Here is a 23,288-nt window from a genome sequence, read left to right on the forward strand (position 1 = left end):
TAAGGTGGTATTAATAAAATAACACACCTAAGGTGGATAATTCTAGGTGGTTAATGGCCTTTATTGATGATGTGTTGGATGGTTTGAGTGTTTTAGCCCTCAGAGATAAGCTGGTTGTTGTGAGTGGAATTCACACACTTTTTCCTTACATAGCCTATAGACATGTTCTTACAACATATTTATAATCTACTTTCAGATGAACGTATTACAAAACCTTTAAGCTCTGCTAATGCTAATGGTATTATTTTCAATTTTCATGCTATAGTAACAGAACGTTTTTAAGAAAAGTGTATTCAAGCATTTTGCAATTTTTTAACTATTAGTCTTGCTGCGTGACCAATTTCTTCTGAACTTCAACTCTTTAAAATATAAGTTTCATTTTTTCAATGGAAGGAACCAAAACACTAATATGAAAGTATTAAATTTATTGAAAAATGTACAAAATCAGTTATTTTAAGCTTTTGATTTTAACATTCGTTCTACTGTATGCCTCAATCAGTGAAGCTGTCTTTGTCTTTGATGTTTTACACTACCTCTGAAAGACTGAACTTGTGCTGTGTTCACATGCTCCACAGGTATATCTCTCTTAAACTGTCTCTCCCCACCGTCCTTGGCCGTAGAATCTTTTACTACTCTTCTCTTAAACACCACGGCTGTTCTTCCTCCGTCTTTGGTTTTATACTGATACTTGGAATAAACATTGCCTTTAGTATCTACAGATTCCCTCCTCAGTTGTTCATTGTTTCCATAAGCAAAGTTGTATGAACCATCAGCCATTGAGTTACTAGCCGATATAGTTATCAGTTCATCAGGATTATTTGTCTTAGTTGTTTCCCCAACTGCAGATTTATCTTCTTGTAGTAATGCAGGAATTGTAGGGGATACATTTTGACTAGCCTTTAGGCTAGGATCCGCTTCTTGATTTAAATTGGAATATGTATCTTCATTCAACGTTGTTGCAATACCCTCATTTACATCTTGCGGATTATTTTCACTTTCGCTTTGAGGTAAATTTTCATCCCTCATTGGCTCAACAATTTCTTCATTTTGTGTTGGACGGTTCAATTCCATTTGACCATCAGATGAAACTCCAGTCTTAACAGTTCCTTCGTTGTTCGCCACATCAGACTTCTCACTTGACTCATATGGTACTAAACGTAAGCCTTCAATACTAGTTTTAGTGTTCTCTTTTAGGGCTGTTGTAAAAATATTTTCAAGAAAATGAGTCATACGAGGTTTAAACTCTTTTTCAATGAACTCTTTAGTCAAGTCATCTGCCTGCGCTTGTGTGAATTTATTTTCTCTTATAATAGAATAAAAGTGACTGTTTACTTTACCATTAGTATCCTTTGACTCCTCTCTCCATTGATCTGGTGTTGCGTAAGAAAACGAATATGATCCATCGTTCTCAATAACAGGATCATCTTGTTGTTCAAGGGACGTCCGTTGAGGGGATTGAACTATGTGATCTTCAGATATTACACCATGACTGGACGGCCCTACACCTTCTTCTGTATTTAGTTTACTAAAAGACTGATCCACCTTCACTGGACCTGGTAGTTGTATTATCCTTTTGACACTGAATCCCCTTCCCGCACCAGCTTCATATTCTACTTTTGTTATCATCCCATCTTCTCCAATGTACGAGTAGCTCCCTTCAACATTGCCCTCAGCATCTGACTCTTCATTCCTGGTCTGACCATCAGCAGAGAATCCAAATTTATATGAAGCATCTGCAGGAAGTACATCAGTTTCATTGTTTTCTTGATCTCTTGCAAGTTCATATTCTGTAGGCTCTGATTGCCGGTTTTGTTCAGTTAAAGATCGTGTTTTCCGTGTGATACTTGAAGGTTTGCTTATTACTGAAGCATGTTCATATTCAGGCTCCTTTTCATTCACTGGACTACTTTTTGCAATAATGTCCGGAGATGTAAGAATTTTTGAACCTTTTGTATATTTAGTTACTTCAAATTTAACTTGTGGAATTGCCTCATATTCTAGTTGGGCAGGGATTCCATCTTCCACATATGAGTACTTGCCTCGGATGATTCCATTTTCTTCTTTTTCTTCAGTTTTGTCCTCATTTAAGCTAGAAGTTGATGAGATGTTAGGGATGGAATCAGTTTTTGCAATGATTGCTGAATGTTCCTTTGATATGTCAACTGAATGTGCTGATGTTTTAGGGCTCTCAGCCTCTTTGTGTAGTATATCGTCCTTTTCTGCAACAAAAATAAGGCTTTAATTTTAAAGGATGTGTTTGAAATGGTGATTCTTTGATTTACATGATTTATTCTTACATCATGAAATCGCTGACAACTTAGTTTTAAAGATTAGTTTGATAGAAATTTATTACATTTATCTTGACATATTTGAGGATACAGAAATTTAACTGCACACCAACTCTTTTTCCTAAATTTACAGGCATAGTATACTCATATGATCAAGGCATATTCAAACCACAGGTTAAACTTTGTGTCACTAGACTATCTATTATATTATTAAAGTGATACAATCAAATTTTATGCAAACGGTTAAGGCCATTTACCAAATAAAAGTATAGGCATGTGGAACATCAAAATGAAGCTTAGAGTGTCGTAGATTTGCCGAAAAGTATTGATATGGACGAATATCCTAAGGGCTCTGCCCCACAGGCTGATTTCCAAAGGGCGTGCTTCAAAAAGTGACAAGTTTTCAGTGCTCCAGTATATTTTAAGCATGAGGTGAACAAGAAAAGTTTGGTAAAGCATTTAGTTTTTATAGAACCATTAAATTTAGAAAATCCTCATAAATTAAAATAAATATGCAAAGTTAAACTTTACCTTAATTGTTTCTGTGGACCCATCACATGGATTTTCACTGGACCATTTTAGCTATACTGCTCACTTAATAATTAATATTTGGCACTATTCTTTGTAAATATATATTTAATAGAGGATAAAAAAATATTATTTTGATACAAAATTTCAAATTGATTTGTTCTAAAATAACACACTGCAATATCTATATAAATAAAATTAGAGTTTTGTCTGTACATTGCTTAGAATAATGAACTTTTTGGTTATTTTTACATTTCATAGGTCAGAGAAACCGAATCAAACCTTATCTCAATTTCTGTCTGTCTGTCTGTCTGTCTGTCTGTCTGTCTATCTGTCATTCTCTTGGTAACGCTAAAATACGCACTTTATTACAACTACTCCTCAATAACTATAGCACTGTCCCGCCTGAAACTTATTTTCCAAATACTATACATATATGAGATGGTTTTAGACGTATTTCATCGAATATGAGACAGTTAGATATTTAACAGTAAACCCTTGAAAATCAAGTTTTTGTCGATTTTTGACGTGGAATTTCTGGAAGCCCATGTTAACCTTATGAGAAATGAAATTATTGAATCTTAACAGCTGTTTCAATTAAACAAGTTGGTTCTGTTCTGTGATGTTCAATAGCATTAAAGTTACAAGGATTACCAACAGGGTGCAGCACTAGCACTATTATTTCTTTTACATTTATGACAACAGCTAATTTGCAACCTGGAGGCGAGTGAGCGTAGCGAACGAGCTAACCTGAAGGCAAGTGAGCGTAGCGAACGAGCTAACCTGAAGGAAAGTGAGCGCAGCGAACGAGCTCCAACATACAGGTGAGTGAGCGTAGCGAACGAACTTCAACCAGGACGTGATTGAGCCATGCAAACGAGATCAGATAGTAAAAATAAAAGTAAGCCTACCGTTATAGGATCGACCGGCAGACACAGAGGTAATTTAACCTTTTATTGATTGTCATACCGATCCGGAACAACAAAAAACAACATAAAATGAAGCTATGTATAATAGTTTGGCCAGCATATCTTAAAATATGCAAACCAACTGCTGTTCGTTATATAAGAAGGTTTCAACTGAATATTATAAGATCCCCGTGCGTAGAACGGGTACACAGCTAGTTTTTTAATAAATCTGACTAAAGTAGTTATTTCCTGAATAAAACTGCATGAAAAGAAACAACTGGTTCAAGAAACTAGTTTCAAGTCCAAGAAACAACTGACTGGAACAGTGGTTGTGCACAAGGAGTGAGTGAGAGGGAAATACTGAGTGATAAGGGACGAGACTCTAGTAAATGACAATGCTGGAACTTCCAGTTGGACTATGAACATTCATTGTTGATTTTGGCCTTTTAATATTTCAGCTTAAATAGAAGATTTTATCTCTATTGTTTTATTAATTTTATATTAACTTAACTACCTATTTATCACACTTTATTGTGATGGACATTTTTTTGCTCAATTTGGTGGTGAACTGAGTAGCCACCTCATCCTTTAATAACCAAAAGTAACTTTCTTCATAATTTAAAATTGGGTATCACAATATATTATATATTGTAGCTATATTGTTATAGCTTGATAGTTCGTTGGTTTATGCATGTAAATGTGTGACATAATCCACCCAACCTAATTATGGATGGAAAAAAAGAAACAAAATTCAAAATTGGTGACAGAGTTTTTGCCAAACTGAAAGGGCACTCTCATTGGCCAGCCATAGTAAAAGGTATTGACTGTAAATACAAAATCCCTCGATACAATGTTATTTTCTATGGAACAGGTGAGGAAGGATGTGCAAAAGAAATAGATGTATGTTTATACAGGGAGAATAAAACCAGATATGGGACTCCAAAGCTAAAAAATAAAGAACATTTCTTAGTAGCTATTAAGGAAATCGAACTAAGTCTGAACAAGAACAATTCTTTAATAAATAAAAGTAATTCCTCATCAGTTACTATAGTGAATCTGTCTAGCTCATGTGAGTCCATACACTCTGCCAAACAATCCTCCACAGAGAATAGTGATGAAATACTGGTACCGTATGATGGCATTACACCTAGTGTAACTGAGACAACACCCGAGACAAATAATACACAAGCGGATGAGACCCCCATTTCACCAAAGGGTTCTAGCCTCAAGAAATCAATCCTAAATTCCAATCCACAAGAAAATAAGCTAAATAAAAAGGACATTTCTCTGGCTTTATTGGAGTCCAAGTGGGTAACAGATGACACAGTTCAAATTGTTTTTGACATCTTAAACAACAATATTGCACACAAGGATGTACATTTCATCAGTCCAGTATTAACACTAGCTATTAAAACCCTTGATAATTTTGGGGAAATTCTTTTACCTCAAAATCTGGAAAATAAAAAGTTTATCTTCATCCCTGTAAATGATTCTTCTAAGGTTCAGAGCATTGGGGGATCAGGGACACATTGGAGCCTTCTTCTGTGGGATAAGGATCAAGACAAATTTTATCATTTTGACTCACTAGAAAATCTTAACCACCTGCATGCTAAGTGTATATACGAAAGGCTGGCTACATTTTACAATGCTGACGCAAACCATTCCTTGGCTTGTGTAAGGACAGCTCGACAAACCAACAGTGTAGATTGTGGAATACACATGCTCCTGACTGCTGAGTGCATATCTTCAAAAATTAATACTGGGCTTTTTGCCTCCTCCAACTATAAACTGGAGACAGATTTATCAGTTCCAACATTTACAGAATCGGATATCTTGACGAAACGAGCACAGCTAGCACTTATAATCTACAATGACCAATATACGAGGATAAATAGAGATACATTAACACAGCTTCTATTGAAAAAGGAAATAAAGAGTAACTTGACCCAGCAAAACCCTAACGCAAACCATGTACCACCACACGTTGTAGCACCTAATCCTGAGAATGTCAACCTAAACAAACAAAAATGGACAAAAGAAAAAAGGCAAAAAACATTTAAGTCTAAAGTTTTTATTAGATCCAGTCCCATTGTAACCGAGAACAAATTTGATACCTTGTCTCAAAATGTTCCTAGTCTATCAAAGGCAAATAATCAGTATGTTGGCCTAAAGAAAAAACCACAGATAAAAAAACCTCAACATAAGAAAGATAAAGTTGAAAAGGTGTTTACAAATAAAGTTAGAGTGACTGTGTATGGTGATAGCCAAAGTAGAAATGTAGGCTACAAACTTAACCAAATTAATCAGGATGAGATCACTGCTGTTGGAACAGTTATGCCGAATGCATGCATTAATCAAGTGGCAGAAACAGCGCGGCTTTCAAAGTCCAATGATGATGTAATTGTCCTCATTGCAGGAACAAATGATGCACTGCGGAAAGATCTCTCTCCTATATACTCAGCCTTAGAAGAGAAAATCAAGAGTATTAGCCAAAATAAAACTCTCATTGTAACTACAGTACCACCAAGATTTGATGTAGGCAAGAAGCATGAAGTTCATGATGAAATCTGTCTTGCTAACAATTACATAAGAGAGTTAGTTGATAGAATTAATAAGGTGCACCTGGTTGACTTGGATATTTTGAGCAGAAATCACTTCACCCGTAAAGGTCTTCACTTGAATAGCACAGGCAAGCACAAATTAGCGAAACAAATTTACTTCAAACTTAAACAGGTTTTTGGAAAAAACAAAGAAAAATCACGCCCTCCCAGCACTACTGTGGACAGTACAGCCAGCAACGCAAATATAAGGATTATTGAGACACACATGTCTTCTGTCATTGAGCAGTTTCAAGAGGACAGATCTGTTGGATTTGCCCACAGCATTTCTGGCGACTTTAATGATGAGCGACGTATGACGGCAGGTGTAGCAGTTGTTTTTGCAAAGTACTTCAAAAAGCCTTCTGCTGACCAGTGCATCACAGACCACCTTACACGGCAGGAAAGTCAATCTGGAGCTCTTGTGTACAGTCTTGTTACTAAAGACAAGTATTATGGCAAGCCCACCCGTCAGGACTATGAAACCGCATTTGAGCACTTAACACAAGACTTCAAAAAGAGAAACCTGAAACACTTAATATGCTCTCCCATTGGGTGTGTGAGAGACAATGTGCTTCCAAAAGACTTTATATCCAATATAATTAAATTCCAAAAGCATACTCTAGCAAAAATTACAATAGTTTCTTACTTTCAAAAGTCTTTTCGTAAATTAAGAAATGGCTTGTCACACAGAGTTTTTACAAGTGAACTTCATAAGCTAGTAAATGAATCGGCTCCTGCACAGACTTCAACTAACACCCTACTCAACACCACAAACGGCCCGGTTACTTCAACTAGAGCAAATATCACTTTACCAGCAGACAACTATTCCCCGGCTCCATCTTCCACAACTGCACTTGACCAGACAAGCGAGACAGAGATTTGTCACTCTTCGACACCCAAGGTGAGGGGTCACCACCTGGAGAGCTATGCTGCTGCACTTCAAGACTGCCTGCCCATATCGCCAGTGATAAGTGGTCAACAAAGTGAGAGTGAAAAGCAGAGCAAAGTGTGTTTTTTAGGCTAATGCAAGTTAATGTATGTTGTATTAGAAACAAAATTTTAGAGTTGGAAGATTTATGCATTGATAAGAATGTCAATTTAATGTGTATCTCTGAGCATTGGTTACAAGAAAATAATGTTAATGTTTTTATTCCTAAAAATTTTATTCCTGCAACTGTAGTCTGTAGAAAAGCCAGGAAAAATTGTGGTGTAGGAATTTATATCTCAAATTCAATTAAATATTCAGTTATTGATGTTACACAGTTTTACTCTGAGATGAATTTTGAATGTTGTTGTGTTAAATTACTTGATAACAATGTTACTATTTTAAGTATTTATAGATCTCCAAATGGTGATGTTGATATTTTCCTGACTAAATTTGAGCATGCCTTGAAAAAAATACTAAAACATGATCAAAAACTTATTATTGCTGGTGATTTCAACATTGAAATGGGTGTTGGATGTGAAAATAATACAGTTTCCCTTAGATTTTTAAACCTTCTACGATCTTTTAATCTCTTTCCTTCAAATAATCAACCAACTCCTGTATAGATAATATAATTGTCAATTTTAATAGGAATCTGTTTGACATCACATTGGGAGATCACTGTTTTTCTGATCATGTACCACTTTTATTTAATATGTATTCTGCTACCAACTCTCTCAGAAGTAAAATACAACCTGGCAGTACATACATTAGATTACAAAAAAATGAAAATGTTGACTTATTTAAATATAATTTAGAAAAAGAAAATTGGCAAATGATTGATGATTTTAAACAAAATAAAATTAATGTTCAGATGTTATTTGATGATTTTTTTAAGAAGTATGTTAATTTATGGCATTTTTGCTCTCCTTTGATTAAAGTAACTGATAAGGTTGCATGTAAAAAATCCAAAATTATTAATTGGTATACTCCTTCATTAGCAGAAACAAAAAGTAAAATGTTAACTCTGTACACAATTTATAAGAATATGCTTAAGCAAGGTTCAGAGCACTGTCAGGCTGCTTATAATGTTTATTTGCAACAAAAAAGATTATATCAAAGGGAACTTCTGCAAGCCAAAAAAACTGCTGTGGAGCAGTATATAAGCAATGCCTCAAATTCCTGCAAGGCTGCATGGAAAGTTATAAGCAGTGAGTTTTCTCCAACTCACAGTTCTGATGTCAATTTAGATCCAGATGAAATTAACAATTTCTTTATAGACTCAATAAATCAGTTAAGCAAAGGAACTAATCTCGGTCCCAATAATCCAGTAGAACTCTTGAGTAATATTCCAAAAAACACAACAATGTTCAGATGGTCAGAAATTTCCTCAACTGATGTAATACAAGTAGTATCTAAATTCTCCAACTCTAATTCAATGGATTATTATTGGCTGTCTAACTCAGTACTGAAACAAACCATCCATATAATAAGTGAGCCACTTGCTTTTATTTTTAACAAATGTATGTCAGAAGGATACTTTTCCTCATTGCTCAAAATATCTAAAGTGATTCCAGTTTTTAAAAAAGGAGATAAAAATTTACATCAAAATTACAGACCTATCTCTATTATTCCGATATTCTCTAAAATATTTGAATCTCTAATGTACAATCAACTTAGTTATTTTTTCGAGTCCCAACATTTATTTTCTGAATGCCAGCATGGTTTCCGTCCTGGTAAGTCCACCACCTCGGCAGTACTTAGCTTAACAGATTTATCACTAAATGCATTTGAAAATAAGGAGTCGGTTTCGCTAGTTTTATGTGATCTTAGTAAAGCTTTTGATAGTGTTCCTTTTGATGTATTACTACGTAAACTATCATACTATGGCATTGAAGATGGCACAATAAAAATTATTCAATCATATTTGTATGACAGAAAACAGTATGTATTAGTTAAAAACAAATGTTCTGCTATGAAACCTGTAGAGACCGGTGTCCCTCAGGGTTCTGTTTTAGGCCCTTTCTTTTTCTTAGTATACATAAATGACTTGTCTCAAAATCTCAATATCCATTCAATAATTTATGCTGATGACACCACTTTACTAGCCAGTCACAAAAACTTAGAGTACCTGAAACAGGTCACTGCTGAAGCTGAGGAACAGGCTCTTGCTTGGTTTTCTTCAAATGAGCTACATTCTAATCTTGAAAAGACACAATATTTGACATTGAGTCTCAAGCAGGAAATTAGACTAGATTCTGTTAAGCTTTTAGGATTTCACATTGATTCAAAATTAAGTTGGTCAAATCATATTGAGGCGGTTTGCAAAAAGTTATCAAGAGTAGATTGCTTATTATGGAAATTAAAAAAATTTGTTAACCAAGAATATTTGAGACTATCGTACTTCGGTCTGTTTCAGTCCCACATACTCTATGGCATTCTAGTTTGGGGACATTCCCCTCATGTAGCTGATATTTTGACGATTCAAAAAAAGGCAATTCGTAATATTTCTAATTCAAGATCCCTAGCTCATTGTAAACCTCTTTTCATACAATTAAAAATTCCAACAGTAATAAATTTGTACATTTTTCAAGTATTACTCTACACCAAGTCAAACTTGCATTCTTTCCCCCTTAGATCTGACACTCATGAGTACAACACTAGGGGTGGAGGCAAGCTCAGCATGAAACCTCATAGACTGGCTAAAACGGGTGACTCCTTCAAAATCAACTCAATTAGATTTTTTAATAAACTACCTGACAGTGCAAAATTTGTTGATTACAATATTATCAAAAATATAATTTATAATTGGCTGATTCAAAATCCTTTCTACAGCATAAATGACTTTATCAAGTGTAATTTTGATGTTAAATTTTAATTAAAATAAGCTATTATGTCTAATTAATTGTTATTTTTTTTTATAATATTTTGATGTATCAGAAACTTGATTGTATTTATTGTATTTTGATGATTATTTTGTAATGTACGGTATATGACGTGTCCTATTTCTTTGTAAAAAGATCAATGGAATAAATGATTCTTATTCTTATTCTTATTCTTCTTATTCTAAAGTTGAAATAATTTAATTTAATTTAGTTATTGAAACAGCTGGTCAGTACAATGAACTGGTGTTTGTTTATTTACTCGAAAATTATGTTTGTGACGCTTTATGTGGATTGAGGAGGGTTATGTTTGGTTTTTAAGAAAGGTTGTATACGTTTGGTAGTAAGTATTGCTCAAAGTTTCATTTTGTAATTTATATAGTAAGCTACATGTAAAGAGGCTTGAATAAGATTGAAGAATTATAGTAAAACATGTCATTTATGAAGCATCAATATGAAGCAATTGATGCTATTGCTACACTAAGGTATGTTGTCATATTCTTTTGGATCTACAGTAGACTCTTGATAATTTGAAATTGGTGGGCCAAGCATATAAATTTGAATTATCAAGAGTTTTGAATTATCAAGAGTTCGATTTATCGGGAGAAAAATAAACCATTCGAATTACAGAGAGTTCATTTGTTTAATACATACAAAGGTACAGCACGTTACAATAAAACATCATACCGTATTTTAGTACACTTTTAACCAATCAACGGCTTATTTTTCAGTTACTGTAGTTGCAAAGAAATCTGTTATTTAGCGCTATATTTTTCGCCAATAGCTGAACTATCAGCTGTCGACAACTACGTTTGTGCTCAAGGAGATGTCGCGCAATCTAGAGATCGGATTGCCAACTTAGAAAAACAAGTCAGCGAACTAACTCTGACTACTGCTCTAACTAAACAAACAAACATCAAAACGTCCAACACTACTGTCGGGGAAAAAAGTTTGGAGCTCTACAGAATAGTAACGAAACTAACTTAGAAAAACACGTACTGTAGTATATATAAATTTTTGTTGTTTTATTCTATGTATTCCTGTGAAAACAACAATTTTTAGCTCGTTTAGGAAATTTTTTATGGCGGTCGGAAGCTAAAAACTCCCTGTTTTTAGAGTATCAAAACCCATCTTATGACTTTGAAAATTCGCACAATGTAAACTAAACGTCAGAACTTTATCAAACTTCAATACAATATAGATACATATATAATGAACTAATTTGTGAAGTTTCAGAATTTTTACTCTACCCAAAAAGTTTTTGTTGTAACTTTGGTAAATTAACTTTTTCTCAAAAATGGCAAACGCTAGGAAAAAATTGAAAAGCTTGTTTTGAAGGGGATTGGTTTTGTATTTGAAATATTGATAATGCTCAACCAAGTTGTGACGCATGTTATTTATATAAATTAACAAAAAACTGGCTGATCTCGCGCCTGCAAGGGGTGCAAACGCCATCGCCCGCGCAGGAATCCAGTGCAGTGTTGCCACGATGGACCTTGACCGAGCGTAAGGTGATTCCCGCAGTGTGTGTCACTGACGACTAACTCACAGGAAATATCATGTTTGGCATTCTTTCAAAGGGTCCAAAGTTTTACCATCCCAAATATGTCATCAGTAATCCACCTCAGTCTGTCTTCAATTTTAGCTAGTAAGTGTCACATCGCTAAAACTGGGTGCTAAATCTAAATTGTCAGATTCGGAATATGCAATGATTGCCAGTGCTATATATTTTTTTTAGAAGTGAGGGAGTGCCGTTGGTGTCCAAAGCCCTCTTTAGAAAAGGTGATAGGAAATGGTTAGTAATTAATAATAATAATAACTGCTGTTTAGTTTTGACTCAACAGTTCGTAGCCCATCGCTGCCCAGTGTCCAGGGGTACAATTTGGCAACACTGTACGGGGTTTGCGCCCAGTCAGAGCCGGTGGCGGTCTGGAAGTGCCGTATTCGGCCTCCGCTTTATCTAAATAAAATGTTAACTTATATAAATAATATGCGTAACAATGTGATCGAGCAGTATCAATATTTCAAGTACAAAACCAATCACCTTCAAAACAAGCTTTTCAATTTCTTTCTAGCGTTCGCCGTTTTTTAGTAAAAGTTAATTTACAAAAGTTACAACAAAAACATTTTTGGGTAGAGTAAAAATTCTGAAACTTCACAAATTAGTTAATTATATATGTATATATGTATGTATGTATATATGTATTGTATTAAAGTTTGATAAAGTTCTGACGTTTAGTTTACATTGTGCGAATTTTCAAAGTCATAAGATTGGTTTTGATACTCTAAAAACAGGGAGTTTTTAGCTTCCGACTGCCATAAAAAATTTCCTAAATGAGCTAAAAATTTTTTGTTTTCACAGGAATACGTAGAATAAAACAACGAAAATTTATATATACTACGTGATTTTGTTAGTTAGTTTGGTTACTATTCTGTAGAGCTCCAAACTCGAGTGTCTAAACTTTTTTCCCCGACAGTAGCCTACCATGGGAATAGGATGTACTGTACTGTATAGTTTCCTGTTATAACAGGAAGAGATCACTTCGAATTATAGTGTGTTTTGCCGACTAAACTTCGAATTACTGCGTGACTTTGATTTATAGAGTGTTTTTTCGACGAAACTTCAAATTACAGCATGACTTCGAATTATAGAGTGTTAACCGACGAAACTTCGAATTACTGAGTTACTTCAAATTATAGAGTGTTTTTCCGACGAAACTTCGAATTACTGCGTGTTACAAATTGACCTGCTCTCTATTTGGACTTTGAAATACCGAGTGTATCAAAATGCATGGTAAAAATTTGAAATATTGAGAGATTCTCTAGGGACTGAGCCTTCATTTTGAATTATCGAAAGTTTTGAATTATCAAGTGTTTGAATTACCAAGAGTGGACTGTATTAATATAAAAAGTAGGGGTTTGAAAGTAAGTAGGTTTACGCTTTTAAATCAGTTTATATTTTCAAACTAAATCATAGAGTTGCTGTATTTCAAAACACACATCAGCACCACTTTACTTTAATAGCTCTCTAAGTCACATTTTCTTCCCGTTGCAAAGCAGGGGTATAGCAGCTTGTAGATACTGAAGTCAAAGGTTTGACTTTTTGGTTCTCATTAAAATAAAAGAACCTTAAACTATTAAAGTATAAAAAACACAAAGAAATCACTTTTTAATATAGGCCTAGTGAAGCTGGGACATAATTAGCACATATCCTTGGCAATAGAGTATACTGTATTTGTTGTTGGTAAGTAGCATACATAAATCGGTTGAACTTTTCTGATCAATATTTGATCTAACACTGAGTTAGGTTGAGTTTATTGGCTGAAGAGTATTTAAACTATATGCAACATGCAGGCATTAAATCGAATCTGCAACAGTTTTTAATCATAGGAATACTGATGAGCTGTTAACATATTGTGGCGATTGATAAAATCAGCTCTATTATCAGTATAATCCAAGAACTGTAAGGCCTAACTTTAGAAGCTACATTAATTTACACAAGGAATGTAAATTTTGCCTTTCCAAGTTCGGTTTGACAGAATGTACAAAAACAAAATTAAGGAAAAGTACACAGGCTAAGTTAGAAGGCAATGCAACGTTGCGTGGAAAGTTTGATAAAAACTATTGTAGAAAGTAATTTTTTTATCTAATCACTATGCCAAATCAGGCCCATGAGACCTCTTAAGAATGCTCACCTACTATGTAAAATAACTAGACGTTTACATGTTTCGATAACTTGTACCTTCTAACAAACCTAATAGCAATGTTACCTACCTGTGCCTATTGGTGGACTCAATGATTTTCCATCTCGTGAAACTGATTGACTTATGGGAGGAGCTGCATAACACACACTGGCGAATATTACAAGACAGACGGTTAGGCCCTGAAACAGTTTAATTTTGTAAATAAATACTTTTTCATCATAGTAATTGTAGTTTACGCAACGATTGCGTAAAGATAGTGTTAACGACACAGGTAGAAAATTTAAGGTACGAGCCTTAAAAACTTCTACGAGTGGCGCTAACACTATTTACGCGAGTTGCGTACACAACTTTACCTATGTCAGTGTTTTAATTACCAAAAATTACTTCTCATTAACTTCTAAGAGAGTTTATGATTTTGTTTATTATAACCTCTCAAACATTGTACCAAACACTAATGCACCACTCAACAACTAAATTGGCCTGAACAGCTGATTAGTTGAAGTTCAATCATTACAATTTTACTTCTCTCTCTCAATCCTTGATTGATTCGGTCCAATATATTCAGATGATGCTTCAAATAGTGATAATCTATGGCTAGTGGGCTTAATTAGGTCCTTTTGTCTAGTGTTATACTTGTGGTTTGTGTGACTCTCCCTGAAAATGGACAAATTGTTGAAAACCCAAAATAATGCTTCTAAAATATATAGGTCGTAAAATGTTAAAACTTGAAAAGCCTGAAAGATGGTTTTACATGGACTTCTTCGGGGTACTTTAGCAATAATTCTAAGTGCCTTCTTTTGGAGCCTAAAAATCTTTTTACTATGGCAAGAATTTCCCCACACAAGAATTCCGTATGAGATTAAAGATGAAAAATATGAGTGATAAACTGTTAATTGAGTTTAAGTGTCAGTGACTTGAGAAATTGTTCTGAGAGAAAAAATTGCTGAAGAAAGGTTTTTTTCGTAATTTCTTAATGTAATGTATGTAATGTCAGTCAATCAGTTAGCCAGTCAAGATTTTTGTTTATATGAATACCCAAAAAATTGACTGTCTCCTCAGACACTAACTGAGGATTTAGAAAAGTGATTTGTTTTAAACTATTTCTTATATAATAGATGTTGTCATAAATCTAAAAAAAATAATAGGACTGCACCCTGTTGGTAAACCTTGTAACTTTTTAATGCTATTCAATATCATAGAACCAACTTGGATAGTTGAAACAGCTGACAAAATTATTTTATTCCTTTTAAATATAACTAGTGGTCGTCCTGTGGTCGAAACTCGACCAAAAATAATTAATGTACAGACTTCTCTATTTTCTCCCCACACTGTAAATAAAACATATGATTGGAATTTCTCCATTTGTTTTGATTTTCTGTTTACATGTTGTTGTTATTTTGTCACCATCATGGCAACCCATATGGTCCATGTTAATTTTTTGAAGTTTTCAAATTCATTTTTTGTTCTTCTTTGTTAGCCTATTTTAATTTTTAAAGGCATTCTGCACATCTACAGGAAACTATCTTTCCAACAGTATACGTAGATTTTCCCTGCGATGCACACGAGCTGAGAAAAAAGGTTTTAAAGAAACATGCTTGCCTATTAATATATAGATAGATTACTCATAAGGTTAACATGGGAAACTCCAGAGCCACTGGGGCAGAGCCCAAAAGGCCTTTTGAGATAAGAATGCGTCTATATGTTAATCGGGAATGTGAGCTATCATCACACCAAATTTCAGCCCAATCTGACCAGTATTTTTCGCGTTTACTTGTCACAAACATACATCCATACATCCAAACTTTCTCATTTATAATATTACTAGCTGTAACCCGCGGGCTTTGCCCCGTTTAACTTCTTAATTTTCAAGATTTTCTCGTTCGCATGGCTCAATCACGTCCTGGTTGAAGTTTGTTCGCTACGCTCACTCACCTTTAGGTTGGAGCTCGTTCGCTACGCTCACTCACCTTTAGGTTGGAGCTCGTTCGCTGCGCTCACTTGCCTTCAGGTTCGCTCGTTCGCTACGCTAACTCGCCTCCAGGTTGAAGTTCGTTCGCTATGCTCACTCACCTTTTGGTTGCAAATTAGCTGTTGTCATAAATTTAAAAGAAATAATAGTGCTGCACCCTGTTGGTAATCCTTGTAACAGTTGTAACTTTAATGCTATTGAACATCATAGAACAGAACCAACTTGTTTAATTGAAACAGCTGTTAAGATTCAATAATTCCATTTCTCATAAGGTTAACATGGGAAACTCCAGAGCCACTGGGGCGGAGCCCGAAAGGATTTTTGAAATAAGAATATGCCTATATGTTAATCGGGAATGTGAGCTATCATCACACCAAATTTCAGCCCAATCTGACCAGTATTTTTCGCGTTTACTTGTCACAAACATACATCCATACATCCAAACTTTCTCATTTATAATATTAGTAGGATATATAGTAAGATTACATATGAAAGGCTCTTAACTGAAGACAAAAATAATGTATTACACGCATAGATAGAACACACTCCCTAAGTAGAATTCTCATCCTTATGGAATAGCTGAAGCCAATTTTATTGTTAGTTCTGTCCTGTGCAGTGTAGGGTTGTGTTTTGTTTACAATTAGTTTCTTGTTCTTTCAGTAATTTAAAACCTTATTTAACCAAATAAAACGATCTAATAATAAACATTAAAAAACTAATCCATCAGTTATAACCAAACAGTAAAGCACAAATAATGAAATTAACACTAAAATGATAGAAACAAAATTTCGTCAACTACCTAACGTTCAGTGTCACCGGACATGAACTAGACAAGAAAAACTAGCTTTAAAATTTACAATGGGATGAGAAGTCTACTTGTGTTGGTTAGACTGTGGTACAAGTGAGAATTATTATCCCTATTTAAATAAGATAGGGGTGAAAAGAAAACAAACAGAAGTGTGACAACCACATGATGAAACATAAGTAAAGATAACTCAAGGTTAACCACAACCACTAGAGTACACCAGTGGTTAATAAAGGTAGATGCACTGTTATATAATATCTGAGTAAGTACAAATGGTAACGTAAAGTAGCCGTTTTATTTTTCATTCTCTTTAGATCTATTTTTAACCCTTACCACTCTCTAGTCAGCAGTGAGCCGACATCAGCCGTTTCGCAACCGTATCACATATTGGCTTAAAAAAATTTTGTTTACTTCTTTTTTAGTAAAATTTTTTATTTGTAATTATTAGTGTAATTTGAAGTTCAATTACTGGTAGGCTTATGTTAAATATTTTTCCTACAGTTACCTAACAATGTACATGTTCTCTCACTGATTTGAGAAAGAAAAGTGGCCAATTCGCTCATCAGTGAGACAATGTTAACATTGTTGACATTGTTAACATTGAGCGCGTAACGTGCAGACAAGGTTGTATGCGCGCGAAATACGTTGGCAGCCTGGCTGTAAATCAGCTGGTCAGCTGTTGTACTGTTGTATCATTAAATTTCGTATTTCTGTGTAAAAATATGTCACGTTTCTTTACCAATTTATTTGTTTTATGGTAACTGTAGGAAAAATATTATGTGCAACTCGAGTGCAAAGTGCAATTGCCTTTGAGAAACCATTCCTCACTCGCCTACGGCTCGAGTAAGTATTTCTCTCGAGTGAGTCGATTGCTCCCTTTGTTTACTAGTTGCACAAATAACTATACTCTGCCTTTCCTTCTTTACTTTATGTTTCAATTTGTTAATCACATGTTATTTATTTTGTTTATTTATTGAATGTTTGTACATAACTCCTAACATGTTTCAAGTGTGATTCTTTAGTGAATGAAAGCCTTATTCTGTTCAGGTAATTATTCTCATTTTTATTACATCATTATCTACATTCTATTACCTGAATAATAAATTAAACCTAGGGCACGGGGTGGGCCCTAAAATGAGAGTGGAAAGGTTTTAAATGTTTAAATTTTTACTTTCTCTCCCTATGTACTCAGTAACTCATATGAAAAAATACGTTTTTTGTTCATATTTTCTAGTTGAGTTTTAGGCCCCCCTGAACCCATAAATGGGTTTTGAAGTACACAGAGGATACGCGTCCGGTAACCAGACGTGGATTAGGCGTCCGGTAGTGACGTCACCGGGTTGCGGGGTCCCGGAACGCCATTACCACAACGATACGGTGTTCGGTCAGCCTTGTTCGTGGTGTAGTGGATAGAGTGCTCGGCTGATATCCTAGAGGTCCCTGGTTCGAAACCCATCGGTTTCTTTAACTTTTGTCACAGATTTTGCTTTGAATGTAATTTCTTCTTAACTGTACATCTTTTGTTAGAATTTTTGGCATTTATAATTTTATGTTATAAAGAATTGAACCTTCATTTGATTTTTTAATTATCAGCAAGTTTGGTTGGTTAGGTTAGGTTATGACAGTAACTGCCGGACGTCTAATCCACGTCCGGTTACCGGACGCGTATCCTCTGCGTTTGAAGTAATACCTTTGTGTGTGTGTGAAATCAAACCAACATAAATGTACAAGTATACAGATAAATAGAGTTAGTGAGAAACGTAACTTGTAGCCTATTCACAATATTTTAAATTGTAAAATTCCTCAGAGGAGTAAAATGTTTTCCTATTATGAATTTCATAGTATGTGGATGCATACAGAGCTACAGACTATCTCCAGGCGTTTTATTAAAACTTTTTTGAAATTTAGCTTTTCAATGAGGAGTTTCTTACAAAAATCCATAACATAGAAAATAGGCTTTAACAAAAATAACTTGAACAATTTTGATAAAAATTTAGTATTTTATGGTCCTTGTAACTCCCAAAAAATAGTGCATTCCCTATTCCTATAAAAATTAACGTTTTAAAGTTATTGCAACTTTGGTGACTTTCACCATAGAATATCATAGTTGCTTTCACCGCTTGCCCATTATATGGATTTTTGACAAGCTAATGGGAGAAAGTATGTGTCAGTTTGCTGGTATCGTTTATTTACTTACATATTTAGTTGGTCCTTTTTTAACTAACCAATACCATTTGGGTTGTTGAATTAAAAAGCCTAAAGGTTTAAACATTTTAGATTACTTAGAACAGAAATATTTAATCAGATGGCATGTTGTATTAGTAACCTTCATAACATGAGTTTTACCTTTGAAAGATTCTGCCAATAACCTTATGACTCAAGTATAAATATTACAATATTTTTACATTAGTAATAGATCCTTTGACTTTGGGTAATTCCCTTGAACTGATTTCACGAACAGTGAAAATAAAATTCAAACATGAGAAAACTAATATTAGGTGAAAACTAACACAAAAAATAACATTGCAAATGCTCATTAACTGATTTTACCCAGGTTTCCAAAATCCCTAGTAGTGAAGCCTACTTAAGATGCTAGCAACAATTTTATGGTTTACAAGGCATTTTGTGGCTTGAACTTAAAAATGTAAGAAATTAAAATATGTATTCAGGACGCTGTATTATGAAGGCCTCCTGTTGGGCAAGTTGTATTAATAGTCAAAGGTAATACGTAACCTTTCAATTAGAAGACTGCTGATTAATCCTAAAAAAATATTAATTGTTGTGCAAAATATTTCTGAGTCAGTGATGACACTTAGACTTATCACCTCTTCAAGGCTAAAGCTGAGAATGGGAATTTAATGACAGTTTGCTGACCTACGACACACCCATGTTTAACACTTTTGTTTTAGTTTAAATCACCCTTGAATTTCATCAAACAAATACTGTATTGTGTTCGGTTCACTTTAAAGTGTAATAACTATGGTACAAATAAAATATTTTACAGAAGAAGTGGGGTCTGTGTGTTTGTTTTGGATGAATGCAGAAAACTGGGGGAAATTTACTCAAAGGTAGATGAGATGTCAACATCCTTGGACACTCTACCAACCTTTTGAGGAATCATTCCTGGACCAAAGACAAATTAAAATTTTATGTTTAACATTTTAAAACCCCTTAAGTCATCCACCTATACTGTTGGTCACTCTAATTATCAGACACAATCGTCAAATGAAAATAATCTCGATGGCGTCCCTACTTATCCTGTTGGTTACCAGAAGTTCCTGGCAATAAGTTAAATTCCGTAAGTCATTCAGTTTCTTGTCATTCACATTTTCGACTCAAAGACGCTTTATTTACTTTCCGTAATCAGCTGTTTTAATTGTTGGCTACCCAATGAGAAAAAATATAGTTGGAAACCGTATTTTAATATAGAGCTACAGACTGCACCTGACGTCCGATTTTGTTTAAATTTGGAACATGGGTACTATGTACCATAAAATCCATTCAGAATCAGAATCAATATTTTATTCCATTAGACATGTACATGCATTAGGATACGTCAAAAAAGTTGAATACATGCTGCAAAAACACAAGTCAAAGATAAATTACAGTACATAACAAATAAGGCATAGACAAAAAAATCAAATAGATACAAAGGTCATTTAGATGGCACAGTGAAGACTACGGTATTGATATCTCCAGGCGTCTTTTTCATTTCTCTGAAATTTGTTTTAATTAATGGTAATTTTTCTATAGAAAAAATAAAATAACGGAAAAATCTAATGATCTGGTTGAATGATTTTGATTAAAACTTAGTGTGTATGAGGTTTTTAACTAGAACAAATTATACAATCTCTAATTTTGTAAAGTTATTGTAAAACCTCTGTTTTGGACAGCTGGACAGATAATAGTTTTTGAAACATGTTAAGTCATATGTAGTAGATGGGAGATCAACTATTTTCGTAAAGCTTAGCTGTTTGTAAATCAGCTATTTTCGTATACCGAGTGCTGAAAAATAATAGCAGCTTTACAAATATGAAAAAATAAAGTTCTCCATTAGTTGTGACCGAGCTTAGCCAGATATTTTGTTCCTATCCCTAAACAAAACACTCGAAATGGTTATTTTTACCTGCTCTGTCACAGTTAACTCACACTGTTTACATACTCCCACTGTTTATTAGCCTACTTTAAAAAAATTAAATTAACAACTATTGCAAATAAATAAAATTAATTTTTAGTTAGGGTAATCTAGAAAAAAAACATTTTGCCAGTTAAATCTTAGATAAGAATAAGACATTACTGGTTTTGAATTATTTGTTTGGATTCTGCAACTACAGTGCAAGTGTTAAACATTTTAAATTTTGTTTTTGTGACATCTGTATTGGTTTGTTCAACCACAGGTTCAACATAGAACCATTGACTAAGGAAATTAGAACCATGCAAACAATTAAACCATAGTATATGATTGGGATTTTAGGGGTATCCATTTACATTTTACGAAATAATATTGTTACTGTTAAAAAATAAATAAACCGTTCTTGAACTACAATTGATTATTTCTCTGAATAGACTACGTTTCAGAAATAAATAGAAACACGAAATTTAGATACTAAATACTTTTTAAATGCAGAAAAAATAACATCAGTTTTTTATAAACAATTTCTACTTTTCAAAACCAATATGCAGTACTGTACTTAAAATTAATTTCAAAATAAAAATATATATTTTTAACTCACCAATGAGAGGGCTGTAGTATGCCTACCCATGCTGTTAGTGTGGAGGTAGGAAGGTGTTTGATGACAATGGCTGAGGCAGTGTCAACTATATGTGATACTCAAGGTCAAATGGGAAGATCAAGGACAGGTTGATACCACTGTTTCGGTTATTTTATGCAGTGTTCCAAGGGGTTTAGTTTGATTTTGTACTACTCGACCACTATAAATAAAAATGTAATAAATAAATTTAAGAACCCGCTAGTTTAAATACACCAGTATTTATTTATTTATAGTTAACTTAGTTACCAATTCCTTGCCTTGTTGTTGAACTGATTATTTATTTATAGGAAACATTTGAATATATTGTTTAATGCCATTCATGCTTTAGGTCTAGTCATGTTTTTGAGCTATTTTTATGGAGATTACCTTATAATTTGACAAAATCTGTTGTAACACATTTTATTTAATGATCAATAAAGATTTGATTTGATTAGAAAATTACAGTAGGAAATCCTAGTAATTCTTTGATTGTGAAAAATGTGTGGAGGGAAATGTTATCAATTAGAATAATAAAAAAATAAGCGTTTGTGATAATTATATTACGCTTATTTTTAATAAGCGTAATAAAACCGGTGGACGCGAGAACTTATGCTAACCGCAGCACTGCTGTCGGTTTATAGTTAATTCTATTTGTCTATGATTATACCCATTGCTAATACAACCATATTTTCCCATAACTTCTAATTTTTGTGTATTACTGTTTCCCTATATGTTAACAATAGACACTAGTCACTAAAGTGATGATTGGACAAGCTTCTACTAGGCAATCTTCTAAACAAAATTTAATTATTAATAATTTTTTGTTTGGTTTTTTTTTCGCTTGATATTTTGTAGTTAACTAGTTATAATACACCTTTATAAAATTATGAGTATACATAAATTAGACAGCTATTTGACTCATTGTGATGTGTAACATTATAGAAAGCTTAGATGATTTTTTTAATCCCCCCCCTGTAGATGCCCATGCCACAGTCTCACTGAAGCCAAAGTATGACATCATATGTCTAACAGGAGTGATGACATCACTATTTGCTCTTGATAATTGGAAGTTATAGGTGAGGTGAGTCAGTAGGTGACTTAAGCAGAAAATTGGATACTGTCCGAGTACTCCTCAAATTTGAGATGACATCAAGATTACTACATCTGCTTGGTAGTAAAAATAAATAGGCTTTCATAAATTAATAAGCTGGATATCTGAGTGGTTATATTGCCCACCTAATTACTAAACTGGGGGCCTAGTTCGATCCTAGTAAGCTGGACCCAGCTGTAACTTTGGGCTTTAGCATTGACTTTAGATTGCTTTAAGACTCTGAAGTAGTCATCCCATTTATATGGCCCAGCTTTCACAATGTTTTACCAAAAAACATAGTTGAGCCAGTTACTGAATGTTGTAGTGTTTAAAATTTTATTTTCTACCGTTATATATTTTTTTGCTGACATAGGTCCCAACAGTTACTATAGTTGTCCATAAGTACCATGCACAGTTTGACTTGGTAAAAGAATTTGTGTATTCGTCAGAAACCAGTAATTGAAATCAGCCCAAGTTGCCTCCCTGACATAAACTATGACCATTTTGATTGAAAAAATTGTATCAACTTTAATGTGGAGAGGGAATGTCTAGTTGAATCAATAGTCAAAAGTTTAAGTTTCAAAATGATTAGGAGTCACTCACTACCTATAACACGAGTCCACACTAAGTTCATTGACCGACCATTAGGAAGTTGGAATTTCTAAGAACTTGAGTCCAGTCACTAAGTATTTAGAACTTCAACTGATTGATATTGTTTGAACACATTTCTTCCCAATGAAAGAAACTGCATGGTAAATTATGATTTTACGCAATTTTATATTATTGATGTAAATTTAAATCATAATAAAAAGTAATTTGTAGGTAGTATTATTTTCCA

At 34.0% G+C, this 23,288-nt stretch overlaps 1 protein-coding gene across 1 annotated transcript; it reads right to left on the minus strand.

Annotated features, from left to right (window-relative positions):
• Positions 1-408: 408 nt before the first annotated feature.
• Positions 409-21,396, minus strand: LOC128986943 (uncharacterized). The gene is made up of 3 exons (XM_054407562.1): positions 21,343-21,396; positions 13,906-14,014; positions 409-2,219 (listed from the first exon to the last, which is right to left on the minus strand). Exons 1-3 carry the CDS (start codon positions 21,370-21,372, stop codon positions 496-498), a joined length of 1,863 nt encoding a protein of 620 aa, XP_054263537.1. The 5' UTR covers positions 21,373-21,396; the 3' UTR covers positions 409-495.
• Positions 21,397-23,288: the final 1,892 nt, after the last annotated feature.

This window comes from Macrosteles quadrilineatus, unplaced genomic scaffold (genome assembly GCF_028750875.1).
Source record: "Macrosteles quadrilineatus isolate MER2022 unplaced genomic scaffold, UCM_ALF_1.0 Scaffold_2__2_contigs__length_208266976, whole genome shotgun sequence".
Classification (NCBI taxonomy): Eukaryota; Metazoa; Arthropoda; class Insecta; order Hemiptera; family Cicadellidae; genus Macrosteles; species Macrosteles quadrilineatus.